Here is a 14,754-nt window from a genome sequence, read left to right on the forward strand (position 1 = left end):
TCCATCCATCCATCCATCCATCCATCCATCCATCCATCCATCCATCCATCCATCTTCCGCTTATTCCGAAATCGAGGGGCAGCAGCTTGAGCAGGGAGGCCCAGACATCTCTTTCTACAGCCACCTCTTCCAGCTCTTCTGGGAGGATTCCAAGGCGTTCCCAGGCCAACTGAGAGATATAGTCTCTCCAGAGTGTCCTGGGTCTTCCCCGGGGTCTCTTCCCAGTCAGACATGCCCGAAGCACCTCCCTAAGGAGGCGCCATGGCGGCATCCTTACCAGATGTCCAAACCACCTCAGCTGGCTCCTCTCGACGTGGAAGAGCAGCGGTTCTACTCTGAATCTGTCCTGGATAACTGAACTCCTCACCCTATCTCTAAGAGAGAGTCCAGCTACCCAGTGGAGGAAACTCATTTCAACTGCCTGTATCCACGATCTCATTCTTTTGTTCACTACCCAGAGCTCATGACCATAGGTGATGGTAGGAACATAGGCTGACCAGTAAACAAAGAGCTTTGCCTTACATATCAGCTCTCTCCTCACCATAATGGATCGGTACAGAGTCCGCAATACTGCAGATGCTGCACCAATCCATCTGTCAATCTCACGCTCCATTCTTCCCTAACTCGTCACACTTACAAACTGTGTTTATTAAACTAAACGTATTTAAGCCCAAGTCTTTTACTGTATTCACCCTTAGTAAGATGAACCTAAACTATTTTACCCTTCCTCTAATTACTTCACAAAAACACTGTGTACAATACTGTGTTACACCTGTGTACACAATTTCATTCCACTACATGTACCACATGTGATGCGAATGACGATAAAAGAATCTCTGACTCTGACTCACTCCAACTACCTCCATGTCCTCTCTAACTGCATCCATATATCTTCTCTTTGGCCTTCTTCTTCATCTTTTTCCTGGCAGCTGCATTTCTAACTTCCTTCTATCAATAGATCCACTGTCGCTCCTCTGGACATGTCCAAACCATCTCAGTCTGGCCTCTCTAACTTTTATCTCCCAGTTGTTCAACTTCTGATGATCTCATTCCTTATCTTATCCATCCTGTCACTCCTAAGGAGAACCTCAACTTCTTCATTTCTGACATTTCCAGTTCTTTCTCCTGTCTTTTTGTCAATGCCACTGTCTCCAGACCATACAACACAGCTGGTCTCATCACTGTTTTGTAAACTTTTCCTTTGACCTTTGCTGACACCCTTTTTGTCACAACTCACACCTGAAACTTTTCTCCATCCATTCCATCCTGCATGGGCTCTCTTTTTCACCTCTTTATGTATTACCATAGTTATTCAGCTAAAATCCAAAAATAACAAAACATTTCAAATAACTGTGACCCTGTAATAACAGTGATTCAACATGGTCTCATGTTCCTGCCTTAAAGTGCTGCAGGTCAACTCATCTGTTTCCAAACTGTTTATTTATAGTTGTTGCACTTCAAGAAAAGTTTGTATTTAAAATCTGTGGTCTTGTCTTCATAATTAATATGTAACAAAATTATATTTTACTACTATTAAATGTCATATTACGACCAGAACAACTTTTTAACCTTGTGACATCAAAACCATTTCACTACAGCCAAAAAACTGCTTTCAGCTCCTGTTGTTTAAGAATGTTTTTATTGCCACCAATGAAAACATTACATGAACCTGTTTGACTGAAGATTATCAATCAAATTAAAGGAGACATCAGCCACTGTCCACATCCACAGTTCCTCTAAAATCACAATGTCAAGCAAATGTATGAGCACCTAAGATCATGTAGGAAGAGTGAGTACTTTCCCATCCTAGCCAAGTCCTTCACTCATTTAAACCAATCTCTTTGCTTATTTTTTTTTAACAATGTTTCCTTGTAATGAAAGTTTTCCACTCTCAAACACTATTGTATACAACCAAATCCAGTTTATGTGATTGTTTCTTGGATTTCTTTACATAGGGCATTTAATGTACACCCAGAGGCATTACAGACTTTTCAGGGGCCAAGATGGGGTAGAGGCAGGGCAGCCGACTTGGGACCAGAAAGTCCCGGTTTGACTCCCAGCCATTCCCTCATGTCGTAGTGTTTCTGAGCAAGACACCTAATCTCTAATTGCTCCACGGGCGGCTTACATAGCTGCCCACTGCTCCACCTGGTTGTATCTCAAGTGTGATGGGTTAAATGCAGAGAAATAATTTCGCCAGTGTATTGGAACATACAATAGCTATGTTTACATGGACATAAGTAATTGGATTAAACGGCCATTCGGAATAAAAATTTGTCACGTAAACGCCCCATTCGGATTATTTTTGGTTGATTCAGCGCAATCCGAAAGAATTTGTAATCGGAATGAGACGGGCGGTTTATGCCGATTCATAATCTGAACGATGCGCATGTAAACGCTTAATCTGTTCATTTTTTTCCCGATTGTGGAAAACTAACCTGACTTCATGTGCGACCTATGTCTACATCACGTATTTCCGCCTGGCTAATGCTAATAATTTTAGCATGTCGGGAAAGCAAAACTGGTCGGTGAGCGACTCAACATTTCTACTAGAAAGTTGGAAAGAGCTCAAAATGATCTGTATTACCTGTACCTCAATCCGGGAGTTAAGAAACGTCTCCACCGTCATTAAGACCTGCCACGGGTCCATTTTGGGCGCTCAGGTTTGTTTACGTTCATCCCGGAAGTAAACCGGAAGTAGAAATTATTTTTCGGTATGTTTTTTTTAAGGAGAGTTTACCACTTTGCGCATGTCAGTACTTCTATTCAGAATAAAAGCCCGGTGCATGGAAACGCTCATCATGAACGGATTGTGCCTATGTAAATTATATGTTCAAATTATTTAATCTGAAAACATTTCAATCCAGTCAAAGAATTTTGCGCATGTAAACATAGCTAATGATGACAATCTCAGACTTCCCTTCCCTTAAGTAAAGTGTTTTTTTTATTACACAACTGTTTGAGACAAACATTTATCTGTCATTGTGTTGGACATCCTTCCAATACTTTTGTCCCAATTGGAGCTTGTCAGTTTAAAAAAAAAAGATTTATTTTTTAATCCTTGATCTCTTCCAGCATGTCTAACCAGCACATGGAGCTTAAACCCTTAATGGCTCCTATACCCCTCAACTCTTGATTCAATCATACTTTGACCCCAGCCTCATTCAGGGTCATTGCTCTTTGATTTCCTTTTCTATGTCTGAATGTGTGTGAGAGTCTGCCGCGGCCTTGTCTTTCAGCTGGGAGCTTCTGATTGTGTGACACTCGTGTGCGGCTGATGAGACGGCCCGTCACTCAGCTCTGGCCTGGCTGCCCTTTGAAGGCCAGGCCAGAGGGCGAAGGGGTGCCGCAAATGGCCTGTGAAGTTTACATACACTGCCCACTGCTAAACAGATTAGCTCTAATGAAGTGTCTAATGTCGGGGCCGCCGGCTGACATAATCCTGCCTGGCAGCTCGGCCCCTTGGCTGCCAGAAAAGCCGCCCTCCCTCCAGCCCTCTCTTCCACCCTCGCATGGCCTCTGCTGCCACCCAGGGCGACTCCACACGGGGAGGTGCCCACTGTTAATCATGCTGGACAGTGTGCGAGCTGACATGCAAATGTAGGTCATTGCATATGTAAATGTGTGATTACGAAGCTGGCATGCCAAGACACATTAGCAAGACTGTGCTCTCAGCAGGCGGTTGTCACAGCGCTTTAGAGGCTCATGCTAACATTTGTCAAGCTACCACGCAGCGAATGAAAGCAATGCCCTCTTGTCCTCTGTCTTGCTGTTGCGTTTTATCTTTCCTTAAATGTATAACCCTTGATCTATCCATATTACACAAAGGTTTTCTTCAAATTTATGAAAAAGTACTGTATTGCCAAATATTGCTTCACCTTTTAGGGTGACACACTCATAGAACATTTTACTTGTTCTTCTTTTCCAAGCAGTTTTAGTTAACAAATTGTCTACCTTCAGCAGAGCACTTTATTTTGATAAAGTATTTGGTGGTAGCAATTAGTGACGCATTATAAGCGTTATGCAGATGTATCGTTGAGTGAGTTAAACAGGGTGTTGTGGAGCAGCGTCTGATGCTGGCTGTCAGTGACTCTTACACAGCTTCAGATGATGGTGGTGTCATGCTGAAAAATGCACACACCTCAGTGGTGTTAATTGGACGGGGCATCCGATTGGTTCACGCCTCCTGCTTTGGCTGTCAAATAAAAAAAAAAAAAACAAGTAAACGCTTGGACGTATGCCCCCATCACCCCCTTCTTCTAGGCCAGTAAAAAACTTAATTTTTGAGCTGCACCTCCTCTCACTGTCACTGTGTGCATCTTTGCATATTTTTAATTTAATCTAGTTATAGGTTTAAAAACATGATTTCTATTTTAGTTTTATCAGTTTTCAGTAAATTGTTGTGTTAAAGCAGTGCTAGTGTTAAATTCAAAAGGTTTTATCTTCTGAATGCTTAGTGAACAATGGTACAATAGTCGAGCAATATTCTTAACATAATTCCTAGTTATCTTTCAAGAAGAAAATAAATTGAGTTACAGTACATTATCCGTTGTGTAATTGTGTGAGTTCTTCTGAAGCATTCACACTGTTGTGATTCATTTTTCGGCATCTTTTTTGTACCACAATTTCTGTGCTATTTCAACAAATTGTATATGAAACGTTCAGCTCTTTCAGAACAATCCTGCGTTGACTTTTGGTATTGGTGCAACTTTAGCTTTTTGAAACATTTAGCCCTTTCTGTCACTTTTTTTTCTCATAGAAAATTAATTGAGCTCATTTTATATCCTTCAAATATTTAGATCTGTTTACAACCTTTTACTGCTCCTTTCACATTTTGTGCTGGTTAATCTTCTTTTAGCTTCCTTGTGCAAATTTACACATTTTTTCAGCTATTTTCAGCTAATCTCAGCAGGTTTTTCAGTTGTTATTCAGCTGTTTTGTTCTCCTTTTAGATTATTTCTACTAACTACAACACTTTTGTGCTTCTTCTTTGTTCTGCTAATTTCAGCTTGTTGTGCTCCTGCAGAGTATTTCTGCAAGTTTCAGCTTTTTCTGCTATTTCAGCTACTATTTAGCTGTTTTATGCTAATTTGAGCTTTTTCAGCTAATTCCACTTTTTTTTGCACTAGTTTCAGCTTTTTTCAGCCTAATTCAGCAATAAATGTGCTTTCTCCACTTCCTTCTGGTAATTTAAGCTTCTGCCATTTTAGCAAATTTTCAGCAGTTTTTTTTGTTATTGTTGCTAATTTCAGCTTTTTTCAGATTACTAGTATTTCCACTTTTTTGTACTAATTTCTGCTTTATTCAGCTTAATTGGGCAAATGTGTGTTCTTACTGCTTTCTTCTTCTAATTTATGCTTGCACTACCTTTTCAGCTACTTTTTTTTAGCTAACTTCAGCTGTTTTCAGATAAATTCAAGTTTTTCATGGTAATTTCTGCTACTTTCTGCCTAATTAACTTCTTTATGCTAATTTCAGTTTGTTATCCCCCTTTCAGCTTTTTTCTACTAGTTTCAACTTTTTCTGCTATTTCAGCTTCTAGTCAGCTGTTTTTATGCTAATTTTAGCTTCTTCTTGTTTTTAGCTAATTCCACTTTTTTTTAGCTCATTTCAGCATCCTTCTGTTAGTTTTAGCTTCTTTCTACCTTTTCGACTACTTTTCAGCTATTCTCGCTAATATCAGCCTTTTTTTTTAGCTAATTTGCAGATTTTTTTTGTGCTATTTTCTGCTTATTTAAACCTAATTCAGCAAATATGAGTTCTGCTTTCTTCAAAGTTATGCTTGTTCTTTCATTTCAGCTAAATTTCAGCAGGTTTTTATCTAATTTCGACTGTATCAGCAAGTTCTGCAACAAGCATTCACACTGCATTTTTGCAGCATATGCAATTTCTCTAGTTATAGTTTGTTTTTGTTCTAAACTAAAACCTAATTACTCTCAATAGTAAGCTAGTTCAATGAGTTTAGTCTGTATTCATGGTAACATTGTCGAAATGCAAAACACCAGTGATGAGAACAGATGTGATGACACTCCTCGTGTATGTCTTTGTACGCTAGAGATTCATTTTTGACCTTCTTCCCTCTTCATCCTCCTTTTCTCACGTTTAAGTTCTTCCCCCCCCCCCCCGAGCTGCTCCCACAGCCATGCTGGCAGAAGTACTGGTGACGTGTGGCATTCTGATATCTGTCACCTTTTGTTTGCTTTCGCCAACGCCTTTTATGAGTTAACCAGTAGGCTGGAAAGGTCACAAAGTCTGTTCTGTGAATTGTTCGCACATCATATCTAAGGGGCTAATTCTAGTTTATTTTTGAGTGTGTTTTCTTATTTATTAATAATGGACGGTGAGTGTCTCCATGGATCGAGGCAAATTAAGGAGCCTTGATCTGTGGACTAGGGCCAAACTTTGTGGCATAACTTGGCAGACGAAAGCAGCAAGATTTGTATCTTGTTAAACACTGTTTATTATTTGAAGTCTAAATTTAAATGTAAAAAAAACAAAAAAACATTTATTTTGTTTCTTTAGAAAATAGGTGCCTATCTTTGCTCCAGTGAATTAAGTAGAGAACAGCATGCATAAAAAAAATACAAATATAATTGTTTCTGCCAACTCTTAAGTTGATACATGGTGACAAAAACAAAGAGTTCACTGTTAAAATCAAAACTAAATGTCTGCCAATAGAAAAGTTGCTCTGGTTAAATAAGTTTAACACAACACTTTGCTACCTGCACAAAGTTAGATTAAATGTATTGGTTGTGAGATTTCACTTGATAATGGAAAATATTTATGATCCCCAAATTTTTGCTCTCATCTAGAAGGTGGCTGGATCATCTCCCTTCTCTTGGTAACCCAGTTTCCTCCCACAGTCTAAAATGTGCACATTAGGTTAATTGGTGACTCTAAATTGACCTTAGGTGTGTGAATAATTATTTGGCCTTGTTATGGACTTACCTGTTCAGGGTGCACTTGCCTCTTGCTGAGAGTGACTGCTGGTGATAGGCAGCTGCTTCCAGCAACCCGGAAAGGAGTTGCAGGTAAAGAAAATAAATGGATGTATGGAACTCTTAGCTATTCTCTGCATGACTACGTAAAAGATAATGAAATCTGGCTTAGTGTTATTCTGGAGTTAAGTGTATGCACATTCCTGTAACTCATCAGCCTAATGGCAGTCAAATCAGCAGCAGCCTAAAGCTGCCTCTAAGCAAAACAAACCAGAGAAACCAGGCCTGAACACCGTTTCACCCATATTCTGTAACCCTCATCTTTTTTCCTTCAGAAATGTGGAAATACCTGCACTTTAAAACAAATATATGGTTTATTACAAAACGTGTGTAAACATTTAAACTGATTTCTTTCTTCTACAAAGGTAGATTGCATGCATGTGCTTGTTTAATTTTGACTATACAGATGCATGAAAATGTTGAGCGTTGTTGTTTTTCCTTTCAGAAACCGCTGCAGCCAGATATGGGCTATAATTCATTGGCTAACTTCCACATTGAGAAGAAGATTGGACGTGGCCAGTTCAGTGAGGTGTACAGAGCACGGTACCTGATGGACAACACGCCAGTGGCCTTGAAGAAAGTTCAGGTAAGGTGCCGTAAATATACTTTTGTTTTCAGGCCCAGTGAATATACAGTAGTCCCTCGTTTATCGTGGGGTTTAGGGTCCACGCCCCCCCGCGATAAGTGGAAAAACTGCGAAGTAGGGATACAGTAGTCCAAGTTCAAGTACTGGAAACGTTATTGTCATTAGAGATTCAGAGAGATTTATTTGTCATACACACCACATGTTATACATGTGGTGGGACGAAACTGTGTGCACAGGGTCCCAGTTACATCCAACAAAAACACAAATTGCAAAGAAAAACATTAGTAAGAGCCGAGTCATGAACTAAGAATATACTACATTCACTAAACCAAGAATACACAAGACTAAGAATGCACTTAGCACTAATAGTACAAAAACAATGTGCCAAAACATCAGCATGAACATGAGTCTGTGTGAGCAGATGAGGACTAATGAAGACTAATGAACACAGCAACATGAAATAATCAGCAGCATGAGCTCAGCATCATGAATAATCAGCAGCACATATCAACAACCAAGTGGCATTACAGTGATTTTTCAGGTTTTTTTTTCCTCACAGTGATTATCCTGGTTAGATATTCATGAGTGTAACAGCCTTAGGGTAGAAGCTGTTCCTCAGCCTGGTGGTTCTGCACTTAATGCTCCTCAGCCTTCTGCCTGAGGGGAGCGGGGCAAAAAGCGTGTGTGCTGGGTGAGTGGGGTCCTTCATGATGCAGGTGGCCCTCTTCCTGCATCTGGAGGTGTAAATGTCTGTGATGGTGGGGAGGCTGACTCCGACAGACTTCTGTGCAGCCTTCACCACTCTCTGCAAAGCTTTTCTTTCTGCAGCTGTGCAGCCTCCATGCCACACGTTGATGCTGGAGCACGGGATGCTCTCCACTGCACACCTGTAGAAGGAGGTGAGGACTGAGCTTCCCAGACCAGCTCGCCTAAGCCGCCTGAGGAAGTAGAGTCTCTGATGTGCTCATTATCATTTCATGTGGTACACGAGATGGAATGAAATTATGTACACTAGTAGTAGTAAGTAGTAGTTTATTTTAGTATTTACTGTAGTTGTATGTAGTAGTTTAGTTTAGTATTTATATACAGGTATATATTGGCGTTTTAAATCCTGCAATATTCCTAATCATTTTCTAAACTCTTAAACCTTTAAAAAAAAAATTTTTAAATGGGTACTCACCAGAGAAGATGAAGATGAAATGGAGACGAAGAATTAATTGTCCAGCGATGACGATGAAGGTGATGAAGATAAGATGAAACCAGGCGCTTTGGCTTTGTCCTTCATAATGAAAGTGTGAGATCCTTTTCCAGAACAGGCCCGTTTCGTCCACGTTAAAAACTTATTTAGACCTGTAGACACTCTCGGTGATCAGATCTTTGAACGTTGTGTTAACAAACTCCTCCGCTCCTGCTGTATCAGCAGACACAGCCTCTCCGTGTAGAGAAACACTTTTTTTTTTTTTTAAATCTGTCGAACCATCCCTTTTTGGCACTAAATGCAGTGGTTTGTGGTTGTACCAGATGGTCAAAAAGGTCCAGCTTTGGGTTCGTCACCCCCCGCCCCTCATTTACATGTCTTGCTAGGTCTCTTCCTCGGTGCTGCTTGCTGCAAGATACAGTAAAGTTGTTTCACCTTTGGTGTTGGTATCCAAAGTTATGTTGTTTTTTTTTTTGCAATCCTTAATCCACACGACCAAATGCAGCTTCCATCTTAACAATCGAGCTGTAGGCGGCTGGCAACATCCGCGTAGGTACGGCCATCTTAAAGTTTCTCCAGAAGTTCCGCTTTTTCTTTAATCGTCGGCATTTTCCTCTGCCGTTTTGGTTCGCTGCCAGAAGCCTTTGAACGTAGAATGTTTGGAAGCCATCCCGTTGAAAAAGAGCGCAGGTAAACAAACCTCCTGCTACTGTGTTAGCGACCGTCTTCTATTGTAACAGCCAATCAGCAGCCGGGTAAACAGACCTGACGGTTACTGAGCCAATCAGCGCCCGGGCTACTAAACATTTCAGTAAAAAAAGCATTTCTGGCATGTCGGAAACTTTTGAACGCACAGAACTAGGGGTGCACCAATTGCAGTTTTCTGTCCGATCACTGATTTCTAAAAGGTCTGACTTGACTATTCCGATGTTGGCCGATACTGATTTTGTTTAATAAGCGACACTGTCAGGTGTTATAAGGTCACAATGCACCTTCAATTTTCCAATATTATTTTATTGAAAAACATACAACAATACAAACTTGTTTTAACTGGCCATGAGGTAGTGCTCAGAAATATAAATTGTTCAGACAATTGTTAAAACTAAAAAAATCAGTAAATTGGTTACTCATGCAAGTATCAGCCGATTTCCGATTTCCCAAAATTAAGGAAATCAGAGCCAATAAATCAGCCGGTCGATTTATCGTTGCACCCCTACACAGAACTTTTAGAAGCAATAACACGCTTGATGTCCAGTTGAAAAAGAGTGCAGGTAAACAGACGTCTTGTACTGTAACAGCCAATCAGCACCCGGGTCACGTAGCACAGCGCCTCTGTTTCTTAAAGAGACATGTCCTCACATGATTTACACTTCAAGTTGAATCTTACGTTTGTTTCCTTTAGCATCCAGTTGGGCGTTCGTTTAGTGTATATCTTAGTTAATATCTTAGATCCCTATTTACAGTTTCTTTTTACACTTGATATTTTTGCTAGTGTTGGATGTTACTTGGGCCTTGTGTACACAATTTCAATCCACCTCATGTACCACATGCTATGTGAATGACAATAAAGAACCTATAATCCTTAAAGTTGAATTTTCTTAAAAAAAAAAAAAAAAAACTTTTCCACGTAACATGAATTAAATTTTACGTTTGAAAGGCTGATTCAGCAGTCATGACTTTGCTTTGCAAAAATACTGTTTGGCAGAAAACGGCACCCAGAGGCACTATAGTACAGCACAGCATTGATTTGAGGGAAATGTAGTCCGTCTGAGTGGCACTTATAGTACAGTTGGAGGCTGAATGAAAGAAAACTACAAAACGGCGACGCCTGTCCGAATTATTAGTTTTTTGTCATTAACTTTTTCATATACGCGTGAGTTCTGTACATTGATTGCTGTACAGTCCTCAATCGTGTTTTTAAAAAATATTTTTTTTTGTGTGCAATATTCTGGACGTACACAAACCACGATAGAGCTAGTTCGCGAAAGTCAAACTGCGAAGTAGTGAGGGACTACTGTATTTGTCAGTTTGTTAAAAGGTCAGCATGAACTTGCGAACTTGTTTATAACAAAAATGGACATTACACAGTGATATAATGTATCAAATCATCTTTCTGTTCATATTTTTACAGAAAACTGCTATATATTGGCAGTATTTGTTGTCAAATTAAGATTTATTTAGCTAACATTCATTGTAAACATTATGTTTACGGTACAGAAAGCAATGCAGTTTGAACATGTCATTATACCATAAAGATAAATAAATCACAGCTGATGGTTTTTAACTAAAGTCGTGATTTTAGACTAATCGTTTGCACGTGAAGCATAATGTAATTGTGTAAGCTAATTTTACAGTACGATTCTGTTGTGCGTTCATAGTTACACACACAGATACATGCACGTTCTTGCTGTAGGTGCTTACTTGTACATATAATGCTGACAAGAAAATGTGCAGCTCTGATTGAGCTTGTGTACAGGCACACACCTCAAATACACCTTTTCACAGGGATATGTGCATGTTACTCAGACGTGAAACACCTGTAGTCACTCCAGTGCCACCCTCCAGATAACAGCAACCATGTTCTGTTTTGTGTTTTCCCTCCTCTAGTTTCTCTGCTTCTCTCAATCTTACATTTTTTGAATGTGTCAAAACACCCCTCTGTCCTCTCTTACTTTCTCCCCTTTTGATCTCTTGATAGATATTCGACTTGATGGATGCCAAAGCTCGGCAAGATTGCATCAAAGAGATAGATCTCCTTAAGGTAAAGAACCAGAGAAGAGGGAGACGGCGCCATGCGCTGTGCTCTGTTCTCTTAAGGTGCCTCAGCTGAGACCCACCACCACAGGAAAACAATTGATCTGCACCAGACGGCATAGATTTGTGTGTTCAGTGTGTGCATGCATTTTCTTGGAGTGATACAAATGCACGGGGCTGTTGTGCACACAAATGAGAATATGAATGAGTATGCATGTGTGACTATACAGTATGTGCATATTTGTGTGTCTGTGTGTGGATACGGCAATGTTACATCCCTCCAGGCTCCCATTGGCTCCTTTTAAACGCCTGAAGTGTGGTTTCTTTTTTCCTCTTCTCAAGTTTTTTTTTTAAAGTGTTTAAAACCAAGCAACAGTGCAGCAGCGTGGAAATTTAGCAGCTTCTCTCGTGTGTCTCTTCCTTTCTTCGTTTTTTGCTTTGCTTTTTTCCTCTCATTGAAGTAGTTTTATTTGTTAAACTACATTTAGCATGTGTCAACTAGGCTGCCTAAATGCTAATGAACAAACCAGTGACAGTTTCAATATTTCTACCTGTCTGAAAGATCCTAGATGTATGTCGGAGCTCTGCGTTAGTTGTTCCGGTAGTATTCTTCTTCTTTGTGTGTGAGAGCATGACTGCAGCCACTTTATATGTATGTACACACACTTGTGTACTCATTACAGGTAAAAAGAAAAACAAAACCAATTACCGTAATCTTTGGCCTATAAGTCGTTTTTTTTTTTTTTTTTTTTTTTTCATAATTTACATGCCCTGCGACTTATAGGCCGAAGCAACATATTTATGGATTTTCCCCCCGTATTTATAAACAATTTTTTGACTGAGATATGACTGTTTTTATTCATTCTCACTGGAAAAAAAGAGCAGTACCCTTTTCAGTCACTTGATGGCAGCAGAGTAATAATAGGTTTAGGCTTGTTGTTGTATCATGTAATAGGTAAACGTGGCTATAATGACAAATTCACAAAATATCAAGACAAAAACAACTGGACTTTATTTATTATACTTTATACTTTCTTGGGTTTTTTTTTCGTGACCTTTTTTAAATTTACCATGTCCTGGATGACTGAGAATCTTCACCAGCTATTAATGACTCAATCGGCCTGCCATAGTCTCCCCACCTTCATTCTGCTTCCTGCTTGGAACCGTCAAAACAGTTGCACCGCCCCAGCGAAATGCAGCTAATTTGACCATTAAAGTGCATTTATTAAGCAAATGTTAGACTGAGACACACCTTTTCTATAATTTCGAGGAAACAAATAATTGTTTAGGTGTTTATCTTGTTAAATTTTGTACAGCGACTTGTCGTGTGCACGCATTTACTTCCGCATATCAGGTTTTGAAGTACAGCTGATTTGACCCTCAAAGTGCATTTATTAAGCAAACGTTAGATTAAGACACACATTTACTATAATTTTGAGCAAACAAATAATTGTTTTCATGCGTTAATCATGTTAAATTCTTGTTAAAGTCCTCTCATGCACGCTCCCGCGGCCGCCATTTGGCAGCCCATCGATTTTTGGCACAACACCGGCCCACATTTCCGGTTTCGGCCCACATTTCCGGGTTGTCAGCGATCACACGTAACAAATGCGACGCGTCAGCAAAAGATACGGCGAAGCGTCGTATTTATGGCTTTTTCCACTTTATTAGCCAAATATGGACTGATGCGACTTATAAGGCAGTGCGACAAGTACACCGAAAAATATGGTAGTTCATGTCACTCAGACACTTCTTTGGAGTTCCTGGGGTTCATTGGACCAATCAAAGACAAAGGTTCTCAGACGGTACCCTGTAGGGAACATTAATTTGATCAGTTGATCTTTGATGTGATGGCATCGGGCAGCAGGGTTTCCAGTTCTGTAAATCTGACCTCATAAATGGGGTCGGGGCAGGGTCAAGTGTCACTGCCATTTCATTCCTGCAACATTTCTTTATTCCCACTCAATATATGAATCTTTTTCTGTAGCTGTTTTTATACAACTTTCTTCCCCCTCTACTGCTTCTATCGTCTCTCTCTGTGTCTTTTTGGCTAGTTGTTATGTTGTTATATCCATCTCTCCTCTGCCTTCAATCCTTTCCCTCATTTACCCTGTTCAGAGCTTTTTATTCCTTTTTTTTCTGCTGCAAGCTGATTGCTAGTGAACATAGAAGCTATGCCTGGCACTGCGCTGCCCAGCCAGCCTGATAATAAACGACTGAATGCGAGAGAGACAGTCCTTCTGCCTTATCCGCCACTAGACAGGCCAACAGGAGACACAGCAAAATCAGAATAATGAGACGCACACTGGCATGAGACGACTGGAATGACACACACAGTCGCCTGTGATCAGAGACACTCACACACCCAGGCATACTCAGTCATGGCCATTCAACAGTATGCCTATTTGTTTGTTTGTCTGCCTGTGTTTATGTCTGTTCACTCATCTGTATTTTCTTGCTTTGGCACGATGATTTCAACTTGAGAAATTCTCTTCTCCCTTCCTCCTTTTTGTCTAAATTCACGTTGATTAAGATGTTTCTGGCAGAAATTGCTTTCCATGTGCCAATCTGCCAATTTTCCCATTTATGAAATAACACAGTATTCTTCTTACTTGTGATTTTTTAAAAAATTTTTTATGTTGCCTGGATAGTTTTCTGACTAATGATCTCCCCTAATCAGTAGTGAAAAGCTGTACTGATATTGTTTCTGTATGCTACGTAATATGTTGTGTAAATGTGTGCCGGGTGTGTGTATATGTCTGTATCTCTGTTTGTGTTTACATGCATGTCTGGGTTTTGCATCTGATTAGATTATAGTTGTGGTTTACTGGAAAGACAGAGAGTCGACATTAACCAGCTTCATTTAACCTAATACACACACAGCATATACAGATCTTTAGGCCTTTGTATGTGCGACATTAATTCTGTATTCAAATTTACAACATAAAATCCTGTTTAAATATGCCATGCAACACTAAATGTTATTTTCTGCAGGGCAACGACTGTAGAGGCTGGTTTTTGTCTCTTTCTTCTGATCTCACGGGGTTCAAAATTTAACAGGAAATCTTTCCAGCTACTGTGGCTCATACTTTTACTGGAGGCTTTTATTTTGGCTCAGTAAACTCTGTAATTTCACAATACCTTAATTTTCTAGCATGTTTAATTTTGTGCCATCAGATTGCATTAGTCTGTGTTTTGTTCTGCTTGAAACTTATCAC

At 39.9% G+C, this 14,754-nt stretch overlaps 1 protein-coding gene across 1 annotated transcript in view; it reads left to right on the forward strand.

Annotated features, from left to right (window-relative positions):
• The window catches only part of nek7 (NIMA-related kinase 7), an 80,056-nt gene that overhangs the window by 30,197 nt on the left and 35,105 nt on the right, over positions 1-14,754 (forward strand). The window contains exons 3-4 of the mRNA XM_037697975.1: positions 7,444-7,584; positions 11,481-11,543. Coding sequence (XP_037553903.1) covers positions 7,444-7,584; positions 11,481-11,543 — 204 coding nt within the window. The remainder of the gene's footprint in view (positions 1-7,443; positions 7,585-11,480; positions 11,544-14,754) is intronic.

Source organism: Nematolebias whitei, chromosome 3 (assembly GCF_014905685.2).
Source record: "Nematolebias whitei isolate Nwh7 chromosome 3, NemWhi1, whole genome shotgun sequence".
Classification (NCBI taxonomy): Eukaryota; Metazoa; Chordata; class Actinopteri; order Cyprinodontiformes; family Rivulidae; genus Nematolebias; species Nematolebias whitei.